This window comes from Octodon degus, unplaced genomic scaffold (genome assembly GCF_000260255.1).
Source record: "Octodon degus isolate 3935 unplaced genomic scaffold, OctDeg1.0 scaffold00013, whole genome shotgun sequence".
In the NCBI taxonomy this organism is placed as follows: Eukaryota; Metazoa; Chordata; class Mammalia; order Rodentia; family Octodontidae; genus Octodon; species Octodon degus.
In genome coordinates, this window is record NW_004524589.1 from 4,895,294 (window position 1) to 4,907,224 (window position 11,931).

At 38.2% G+C, this 11,931-nt stretch overlaps 1 protein-coding gene across 1 annotated transcript in view; it reads right to left on the reverse strand.

Moving 5' to 3' along the window:
• Positions 1–7,441: 7,441 nt before the first annotated feature.
• The window catches only part of LOC101567948 (heat shock protein HSP 90-alpha-like), a 30,303-nt gene continuing 25,813 nt past the window's right edge, over positions 7,442–11,931 (reverse strand). The window contains exon 2 of the mRNA XM_004626299.1: positions 7,442–7,872. Within this exon, the coding sequence (XP_004626356.1) occupies positions 7,442–7,872 (431 nt within the window). The remainder of the gene's footprint in view (positions 7,873–11,931) is intronic.

The window sequence follows — 11,931 nt, forward strand, 5'->3', positions numbered from 1 at the left end:
GTAGCACTGTGAGCTGCAAGCAATTCAGGGCTACATTTTTGGGTGGTTATGATAGTATGATGATAGAGACATTTAACACAATACTCACAGAATTATTTCTGTTATTTATTATGAAATAATAAATCCTATTTATAATCTTTCATCCTTAAGAGCATATCCCCAGAAGTCCAGTCATGCCAATCTAAAATTTCCACACAAAAGCCTGTATTATTTTATTGGTCTCTGCATCTCCTTCGCACTTAATACTTGAATGGCAATTTATAAACAAGTTATAAATCCTAAGGTATAAATACCTTTGCAATTTGGAGGATTTTATATTGACTTTTAGCCCTTCAAGTCTATGTGCCTTTTATTTATGCGATATGATACCTGCTTACATGTTAGTATATTTATAGAATTATCCATCTGGCCAAATCTTCAGATACATTTCTAAAGAAAGGTGTTTGGGGGTTCCTTTTAGTTTAAGGGTATGAATGGAGTTTCTAGAATTTTACTTCTAAAAGAATGACATAGACGAGCCCTAAAGGGAAAGCATGAATGCTATTTGCTTTATTATTGGTTTTTCCTATTACAAAACAAGTCAAATACTTTATCAAAACAAGTGTCTTGGTTATAAACTGAAAACTTAGGTTAACAAGTGAGAACATGACATCTATAAGACTTTCAATCTTCTGTGTGGGTAATGTTGTATTGGATGACCACCTCTTACACACGCAATTGCCCTAGATCTCTTTAAAAACAGCAGTATTGATTTCTCTTGAAAATATGTGCCACTTAAGCAGAACGGACCAGCAGATTAAAGGAATTGCAACTCTGTAGTAAAAGTGCAAGTCCTGCTGAATGGACAGGACCAGGGCCAGAGGGGCTTGTGAGGCGCACAGGAGAGGAGAGACAAGCTGAACCACTAGGTGTGCAGTGGACGGAGAGTTAGTTCAGTCCCCCCTTGTATATTGTGTGTATTAATGGAAATTGTTTAGAAATAACATTCTTTGCTAGTATATTACTAGACTATCATACACACAGTGTAAATCATTTGGCAATTCTAAATGCTCAAAATATATGCATAAATCTTGAAAAAACATTTTTTAAAGAGGTAAAGGACAGTGTGAATGAGGCATCTTTTCACACAGTGAGGTAAGAAGGAAACATTATTATTAAATCTATTTAAAAAGCGATCTTAGAAACTCTATGAGTGTACTTGTAAATTGATTGTATATGTTGCCCTATGTATTGCTCATGTCTCTTAAATTTAGTTTTCAAGTAAAATGGGCTTTTCTCATGTGGAAACACAGACCACTTATATACACATAAATTGAAGTTAAGAAATGGAGAAAAAACATTTGTGACTCGATTGTGGCAAATTGGTATCTGAGTTTGAACCATCATAGTTATTTCCTTGGTAAAGGGTTTTTCTGAAAAAAGTTCTTAAAACATGTCAAACCCGCGAAGATTAGCTTTGAGAAACATGTACTTTTTAACCAGCGTTTTTGCTTCATAGTTGTTTTGGTTGCTAACATCTGTGTTAACAATGTCCATTCAGCTGATGGATAAGGCACAGCTGTAGGTGTTAGCTTAGAAAGGAGGACGTCGATCTAAACCAGAGTAATTTTTCTTGTACCCAAAAAGGAAAACGCTAAGTGGATGTGAGACCATTACTCTTGCCTGATGGCTCCAAAGTTAACAGCACCAAAGGATCTCACTGAGGGCCTGCAACAGCCAGGGCTTAGGACAAAGAGGTAAACAAAAGATAAAGGAAGGGTGTGCGAGCAGTACGTGCCTCTCCCTTTCCCTCCTGTCCTCCCTCCCTTTCTCCTCCTTCTTCTTCCTCTCTCTTTCTCTCCTGCAAATTGTTATGTTTGATTTTTCAAACAGATAAAAATCATGTGAAAGTGACACTAAAATTACCTAAACATTTTATTAAAAAAAAAAAATCAGTCTTCTATTGATTAGCAAGGCCTTTTTCTTTTCCTAAACCACTACAACTAATCTAGGCTGCCATAATCTTTAATAATCCCACCAATGGATAGAGAGTTACTCACTCATGATGTCATAATGCATGCGTCTGTTTTAATGGTCAACTCTCGGTTCATATGTAGAGTGCTTGCTCATGGGCTTTGTGAGGATTACAAGATTTGTTTTTGGAGAAAAGTTGGTAACTGGGAGAAATATGTATTATGAAAATGAAGAACTGAGCTGCAAAAATAATGATGATAGCTAAGCAGAGGAGAAGAAAGGGAGGCGAGTACTTTCATCCTAATTCAGATATAAGGCACGGAATTTTGTCATTTATAAAATTATCTCGAAAATTACTTTTATATTTTAATTCATTCCAATGGCGTTAGCTTTGGCTGCCTTGATAGTTCCATTATGTACATGTAAATTATGATTGAATTCAGTAAGTTCATAAAAATATATAAAAAGTGACTTTTGTGATAGAAAAGCTTGTATTCTGTAATTTCCATTTTTCTTTTTTTAAAATCTACATTCTGGTTATCACTGAAACCAGTAGTCTGCTATTTTGAATTCAAACAGTGAACGCTTAGCTGTGTGGTTTTACTCAAGTGTGAAATTAATAATGAGCTGGGTTTGTCGTGGCCTCTGACTTGCTTCCCCCAATTCTAGAAGGTGTCAGAATTACGGCCTCTATTAACATTCCTTTGTGAGGGATTTTTGTACCAATCACCTTTGCTTCCAGCCAGAACCAGTAGAAGGGATGATTTTTGTCTTCCTTATTTGAAGACGATACACTAGTCCCAGCTTGTTGAATTCTTTGCAGCCATCCACTGATGTTAAAGTGAATGCTGCTTGATGTCCCCAGACACTGGCCATGGTTGAGGACAAAGTGGGCAAAAACTTAGCAAACAAAGTAGAGACTCTGAAAAATAGCTACTTCATTACAATGAACAACTACATCTCCAAGAGATTATTTTCCCACATTCTCAGGAAGCGCAAGCTATCAGCATATTTGCTGTCTTCATGTCCTGTAGAACTCTCATTAATGCTTAGCTCTTCAGTGAGGACTGTGACATCCATGTAAATACATTCGAGAAAACTACAGCTCCTCTTTTGTGTTAAAAAAAAAAATCCCTTACCATTTTTTTATTTGTGTCTCTTGTGTACAGATCATTTTTTTTTAAACACTGTGTACGAAAAGTTTAAAACCCTATGTTTAATGTCATTCGAGCAAACTTTACAGACCTTCAACATCAGCATTAGCACCATTGTTAAGTTGCTCATTTTGTTCACCTGGTTTGTTTTAATCTTTTAACAAAATCCTCTCCTAGTATTCTTTGAAGTAGAGCAATGCACCTCAGAAAGAACTACTTAACTAGTTAACCCCAATTTTAGTGGGGTTTTATTGTTGTTTTTGTTTTAGCTTATGTTTCCCAAGTGAGAACTGTTTCAGTAGGTTTTATTATTAAAACAGTTCAATGCAGAGTTCTTCCTCCACTGAGAGGGAAACACTTTGATTGAAGATCTTTTTCAATCTTGAAAGGGTCAGTTAAATTTTACCCCGGCCAATGGCTTTATTGTCTGTGTTGACTTGAACTGTTTCAAATAATAGGGCTTCTGCTACACTTTCAAATCTGGTACTGTGTGTTGCTTTTGTGTTCCCTATGAAAAACGGCACGGAAGGCAATTTTAAACCTCAAATTCCTTTTCTGAGTGAGAAAAATAAATACACAAGTATAGAACAAACTTTAAGCAGGAGACATAACTTTTAGGGTTTTTTAATTTTTTTTTTTGAGGTAAAAGCTTGATGCCTCAGTTTTACTTTTCGATAGAATTCAGCTGTGTCAGGGTTTCATGATTTTATAATGCATAAAGAGGATATGATATCTATCACAGACATTTCAGTTAAATATATTCTGTGCTTAAAAAATGTGTTTTGCATGGAAAATCTTAATACAAACAATGATAGTGAAAACCCCCATCCATCTGGTTAGTCGTCCCCTAATACACTCATCCAAAACTGTAACACTGAAAACTTTAATTTCAAATTTATGCTTTTAGTGCCACTATAATTTTTCAAATTATTTTTTGAAAAGATTCCTGAGATGGAGAGATAGTGTTTTAAGATTTATCCATCATTTTAAACTATTCTGGAGTAACTTTGGGTTTATTGTTCAGATCTGATAATGATCAAAGAAGAAAAATCATGCTGGAGGAGGAGGAGGATAAGAGAGATGGAGGACATGATTTGAGGATCAAAAGAACAACATTTCATTAGTAAATTCAGCCTGTTGCAACCAGGGATCTTAAGACTTGAATGGGAATGGCATACAGGTGGAGTGTTTATATAGCGAAATGTTTCCTCTTGTTTGATTCCAGTCTGTGCTTTGACAGTAAGGTAGTATAATGTTTCTTTTTTATTTATTTATTTTTTCAGTACTAGGGATTGAACTCAGGACCCTGTGCTTGCCAGGCAAGTGCTTATTCTACTGAGCTAGCTCCCCAGGTCCCTATTTCTTAATCAAAAGTTATACTGCAAGATGCATTCAACATTACTTAATAAAGGAAGACTAGGAACTCAACTAAAAATGCAAGTAACTGGAAAAAAGGGAAGCGTATACATCCTGACACCAAAATTAATCTGAAATAAGAGACTTGTAGGTCAAACAAAATGTAGGCATGGAGCTTTATAAAAATGATAAAAGTTGTGTAGCATTATTAAGAGAAAAATTTCAAGGTATTAATATGTGGCTTTATTTTCTAACTATATATGTCTTCCAGCCAGATGGTCATGGATTTCCTGATTCCTTTGGAAGACCCTCTGAAGATCATATTATGTTTCAGAAAGCTAAAACTAGTTGGAAGTTTCTAAGGAGGTTCTGCCTAGTGATGGTCCCGCCATGCTGAGTGCTGGTGGTGCATGGATCTTCACCCTTCTCTTTTCTCTGTGGATGATCTCGTTTATTTTTATTCCTCTAAATACTATATTGTGCACATGATTTCCAAATGAGTACCTCGCATAAGACATCTCTTCTGATTTCCAATTCCATATGTACAGACAGACATGTCCACTTGGTATGAATAGACATCTTCCTATAAATATCTCTAAAATTGAAGTATTGATTCAAATCCCCAAAGTTGTTTGTCCCTCCCTTGTGGTGGGTTCCCCAACTGGGTAAATCAATTGATATCAGCTAGCTTCTCAAGCCGGGATCCTAGATGCCAGCCCTAGTTCCTTATTTTCTTGGCTCCCAGTTCCACTACTCATCCTTTGTGCAAATACACAATCAGAGAGTTTCACGTGTGAGTGTTTGCCCTGCCATTGCCCACACTGAGTCCTCATCTCAGATGGTGAACCTGTCCTGGTCTTCTCATTTGCCTTTACACATTGACTCTTGTTTGTCCAATATCTAATAACCTCACAGTAGCTGGGAAGTATTATTATTCTTTTCCTTTTAGGCTAAATTAAATTGTGAACCTCTGGAAGAGATATTAAATTCTCTCACTGGCCTTGGAACGAGATCTTCCCTTTCGTGTCCAAGGCTCTGCCTTAACTTGCCATGATGTCTGGCTCCAGCATAACTTCTGCCAAACTTTCTGGCTCTCACTGCCCCAGCCTCCCTGTCATTCATTTCCAGGTCCCTGGACATCCCAAGCTCTCTTTCACCACAGGATCCTGGCACATTTCCTTTGCTGGGAATGTATTTCTTGTCACTTTTGAAATGGTTTTTTTTTTCCCCTTCACTTTTCAGGTTCCCAAGTACATGTCATTTATTCACAGAGGTGCTGTCTGAACACTCCAACCATGCATGACTCTTGTCTACTCATAGTGGTCGACCATGCACAAGGGTCATTTCCTGCACTGTGCTTTCCCCTGGACAGGAAGCTGCTAATGGTCAGGAAGATGTTTGTCTTATTCATTGTCATCACCAGTGCTGTCACATTACCTGGATCTGGGCAAATACTGTGTACTGAAGGAAGTAAATGTCTACTTAATCTTGACCCTCCAGTGGCTACAACCATCCTGATGCCTGTTTGTCTTTACTCTTCTTTTTTAGGATTTGTGGTTTTTCTCATTAAGTATTCCTATACATTTGGATACCTTTTCATTTTTAATGAATTATATACAGTATCATGCACTTCTATTCCCTATCTTTGATTCCCTGGGAATTTATTTGATCATTTCAAAACATATGTTCCAGCCTTAAGTGAAAGGCAATTTTGTTGGACATTAGAAGTCATAGAAGTGGGGCATAGTGGCACATGGCTGTAATCCCAGCAAATGAGGCAGGAGAATTGTGAGTTCGAGACCAACCTGGGCTACAAAGTGAGCTTGCACAACTAACCTGAACTGCATAATGAGACAGTGTCAAAAAAAAAAAAAAGATTCAGTCATAGAAAAACTGGGCATGGTGATGCATGCCTGTAATCCCAGAATTTAGGAGGCTGAGGCAGGAAGATTGCTGTGAGTTCAACACCAGCCTGGGCTACAAAGTGAGCTCTCACAACTAGCCTGAACTGTACAGTGAAGCCCTGTCTCAAAAAGACACACACACACACACACACACACACACACACACACACACACACATGAAGGCATAGAAATAGGATAAAAATCAAAAAACCTATTACTATGACATTGGATCATTTTTGGAATAAGTAGGAGGAATAAGAGGAGAAAAGTAAATAAACAAAAAGTAATACATTAGACTACAATAAGGAATGCACATAAGGAACAGCGATTTCACCATGTTATAGTACAAATGTGAATTTACTGGCTTCTAGAACCCAACTTCATTTTTTTTAAATTTCTAAACTCAGCTGTATTTATTACTTCTTAAAGCAGAATGTGACCTGGACACTCACTTCCATTCACAGACCTTGTTCCAAATGATTTTTGAAACAGCTCTGCGGTATCCCTAGAAGTTGTCTCTCCCTTGAAACAGTACTTTTCTTTGGAAAACAAGCCTGTGCAGCTCCTGCCATCAAGTTGTCAGTATAATGTGCTTCCAGAAGCCCAGGACATGTGGATTTGAAACTACTGGGAAAGTTTAGAAAAATATCCTATAAGAAAACTAAAACAAACAAACAAACAAACAAAACAAAACTCAAGATATCTTAACAAATATTTCTTTAAACATCAGAGAACCTCAACACTTTAGAGACACAAGGCTTGGTCTACTAAGGAATCTGGCTCGGTATCTAAGCATTTCATACCTCACAAAGTTAACAGTTAAGTTACATCTTACCACAAACATCTCAACCTGTTAAAATAAACCATGGTGAAACTAGAGAAAGCACTGCTAGTTCTGCTTTAGTGCCTAAAATATCACAGTATTATTTAAAAGTAGAAAGAAATCTTATCTTCCCCTTAAAAGCAGTAATCACGCCATATAGACTTAACAAAAAAATCCTCAAAATATATATATTATCAGAGGAAATGAAGACTGAAGCACTGAGCACGCATTAGTGGTTCTTCGGGTTGAGTTCAGTCGACTTCTTCCATGCGCAACATGTTGTCATCTCCTTCAGGGGGTGGCATCTCCTCCTTGACAGCAGCAGCGGTGTCAGCGGTGGGGTCATTGTCACCAATACCTAGACCCAGCTTGTCCACCCTGTAAATCCTGTTCGCATGTGTCTGCGGGTCTTCCGGGCTGAAGCCAGAGGACAGCAGTGCGGTTTCATACAGCAAGATGACCAGATCCTTCACAGACCTGTCATTCTTGTGGGCCTCAGCCTCAGACCTCAAGGTCTCGATAATGTAGTGGTCAGGGTTTATCTCCAGGTGCTTCTTTGCTGCCATGTAACCCATTGTGGAGCTGTCTCTCAGGGCTTGGGCTTTCATGATTCTTTCCATGTTTGCTATCCAGCCACATGTGCTTGTGACAACACAGCATGGGGACGTCACTAACCGTAGAACTCAACCTCAAATTCATAAGGTTTTAAATTTTTTTTTATAGCTTTGGCATTTGCCCAAACCAAATATGATAGTTTTTTTTGATTGCTCACACATTTTTTTGTATGTATAAGCTTATTGAATTTCAGCTGATTGCTGTAATTAATGGTTACTTTGGTGTGAAACAAAAGATCCAGACAAACTTATTTCATAATTTCAAAGGCAGAGATGGCAAAAAAATAAAAATTTTTATGGTATCTTACGCTATGGCCAGATTTAGCATTTTAAAATGCAAAAGTCACTCTGAAGCCATATCCTTGGCAACCATTTATATTGGTAGGGATGACGCAACTTTTCATTAAACTGTTTGATTCATTTAGGTAAATTTTCTTAGTGTTTTAGGATCACCAAGTGAAGTTACTGTTCTTGAAAGAGGAGAGTAATATATTTTAAACCAGCTCTACTCAAACTATCCTGTTAGTCACTGTGCTGTCACTGGGACAAAATACCCATAACTCGAAGGAAGGAAGAAAGGTTTATGCAGCTCACAGTTCCTACTGGGTCCAGTCTATGAGCGGTTGGCTCGAAGCCAGACACTGCCTGGCCCAGGTGCCTGTTGGACAAAAGCTGTTAGTCTCTTGGCTGCTAGGAAGTGGAGAGAGAAGGGAGAAGCTGGGGACAAGAAAATATCTTTCCAGGTCACTTATGAGCATTACATGCCCACGATCCAATCACTTTCCAAACCTGCCCTATCTGAATACATTTGAGACTTTGAGAGAGGTGTGGGAGGAACATTCTATATTTAAACCATAACAACTGATTTAACAGTTGACATTATGCTTTTTTCCTTACCTTTATCCTTGTTAAAAAGGAGAATAGTTAAGTGTTATCAAAATTCATCACTATATTGGCATCTCCGTTAATTTAAATATGAATCTGATTAGGCAGCTAGCCAGAGAATGTTCACCAAAGCTTCTGGATCCAAATTTAGCAGACCGGTGGTAATTAAGGGCTCAGGAAGCTTAATTGCTTGGCAATCACACACACACACACACACACACACACACACACACACACACACACCCAAGACAAAATAAAACAAAATCTAACGAATAAGACTGTAAGTACTCAAATTTTCACTACCAAATTTACTTTAATCATAAGAGATGACTTTTCCTTAAATCTATCCAGGAAGAAACAAAACTTTTCTGATTGCTAACAAAAATCAGCTAATATCTTGTGAAGAATGTTTAGTTAGTCAGTGATCAAACATGTATCCATCCACAGAAAAACTTTTACAGCGTTATGAGGATGGTGTTTTGTGGGAGGCCAGATAGAAAGATCGAGCCCTGATGGTCCTCCGTGAGCGCTCAGGAGGAAGGCAGTGTGCTTGCGTGCCGGCCGCTGGGATCCTGCTGTAGACTCCGACGCGGACCGTGTATGGTGGGGGGCAGGGGAATCCTTGTTACTCTAAGTGAACCTGCGTCTGAGTGAAGAAGGCAGAGTGCGTCAGTCACTTGGGATCTTTGTTGAAGGGGGCCAAGAGCCCCGACCCACATGTTTTAACGTAATTCTGTGTCTCTGTTGCATCCTTGTTGTCCTTCAGTTAGGTACAAGCTCACAGGCAGCCCCTGCAGTGTCTGAGGTCTCAAAGCAGTCTATCAGCTGAAATCCATCGATTTTTAATTCACATGTTTGCCAATGTGAGTGTAACTCATGTGAGGTGGTATTGACAGGGCAGGTAAGAGAAAATTTATAATTTATTAAAATACAATAGTACAAACCAAACACTCTCTGCCTAACTCTAATGCCATGGAGGAAAGTATACTTTTGTAGAAGTTGTAAATAACAGACTAGAGACCATTTTCATTTATAGACTCTAAAAAATACTATTGGCAGTTGTAGATATAGTCACTTTTCCACTTTGATACACTTTTCTTTTTGCTTCACGTCCTATGATGTACAAGAGACGTTAGATATTCTTTTTGAGAGAAATTATTAAAAATTTCCCTTTCTTTTCTGTTTCTCCCCCAAACCAGTGTGAGACTGAGACTAAACAAATGCAGTCTTTATTCAGCAGGAGTATTTATGTACAGAATTACTCGAAATATGACTGATTAATTTGTACTCAATACAAAAACATTTTGATGAAGTCCCAGAACAAAAGGATTTTTTGACAGTGTCAAACATCAAGGAGAACAAGTACCTGTCAACGCGTGGTCACTTTGAATTTCATGCAGTATGATGCGATTGCACTGCTTCTGTCTTAAAAGGATTACTGAGACATTTTATACACTTAACGAAGAAAACCGAGAAACTTCATAACTAATAAAATCAGTTTGCTGAAAATCTGAAGGCATAGAGTTACAGTAAATGTTTTGAGTGATAGTGTTTTATTATGCAAAATAGATGTCAATATCATTATTAATTCACTTTCCAGGATATTTGTGGTCTCCTTGTAACATAATTTAGCTTGGTGGCCTGTCCCCATGGAAGCGAATGTTCTCTGTTACTCTATAAGTGATCCCTGCAACAGCTGTGTTTTTACCCTCCTCAGCTGCTCTAGTTATGGGGCTCATCCCTTCAACAGCTTGACACCTGTCTCTTATTATATGTGAGAGTAGTTGTTAATTTCTTTAAATTTCTCATTCCTTGTCATGACTTTGCATTGCTTGAGATCGCCAATGCACATTTACATGGTCTATTATATTAATTCTCTCATTTAATCTTGAGAACCTACAAATTATTAGGAAGTTAATTGTGCAGGGATCAGAGATTTCTCACTTACAGCATAACTCTGCTAAATGACACAGTTTGTTCCAGCTTCGTGCTGACACTGCAAAGGATTGTCTAGAATGGAGAGTTCAATTACTTTCACAGCACTAATCATATATCATTATGTAGAGGCATGAATCCTTAATTCCCCAGCCAATGCCCGGAGCAGCGCGGCAGCAGTAGGGGACACATTCCGCATTCCTCTGTCCACTGCGGCGTGTAGGTAATGGCCAAAGAATACAGTAATGATGCCTACTTGATTATGTTCTTTATTAATCTGAATATCTGCTGCCCTTAATGAATCATGTTTCATTAATTTTTATTCATCCACAAAAGTAGGTATTTTTCAGAATCAATTTCAGATGCACAGTTCAAGGCCAAATAGAATATATCTTTACACTTTTAAAGAACATTTCCCCCTCAGTCTATGTTTGTCCTCTCTAACTTTTGGGGGTACAAATAAAGGTCACTACATAACACTGAGCCGAGTGTCACAGGTGAAATACTCTCAGTGTTACTAGAGTCCGGCTCCTCCTCTCCTGCCAAGACCTTAGACACGTTGGTTAATGTGTAGCCACAGCTATTCTCTGGCCTGGCCTTTTCAAGGTCAACAGAGAATAGAATCAAAGAGAATATTTTGTTTGTTCCATAGGCAGGAAAATGGTTTATAAAATCTCAGAGCAGAGTGCGACTTTACAAAGACAAATGTAAAAATAACCTGCCACCAGGATACAGAAGCCTCAGGAAATCAAGGCTTGTGTTAACAGCAAAGGCCTTTTTAACAGCTTTTGCATTTACATTTTCTTCCTGCTTGTCCCCAGACCCTCTGTCTGTCTGGGCTTGGAAGTTGCTGGCTTCCTCGTGCCCATGTTGCCTGCTGCAGTTGTGTTTGTGAGCTACCCAGCTGTGGCAGGAGAAGGCTGGCCAGTGCCCTCCTTCAGCCAGATGAATAGCTCCCAAATCTGGGAGAGCAGTAATCAGATTACTTTTGAGAAACAGAAGCCTGTATAAGTCAATCCTTAACAGTTGAACATTTTTCTCTTGCTAGAGCTGCTCACTTTTTTTGCTAAAGCTGGTGAGTGTCTATACCTGCTGTTTCGTAGGCTGCACTTAAACAACTGTGAGCATTTTGTTATTTTTATTCATTTTAATGAGAAAAAGAGATAAAATAGCAATGAAACAGTTTCAAAACAGGTTAGTAGGACAGTTACAATAATTAATACATTGCATATTGTTGTCTTCATAGTAGTTATTCAGAGGACAAGATGCAGACACGATATCTTGTCTAAACACTACTACTATAAATC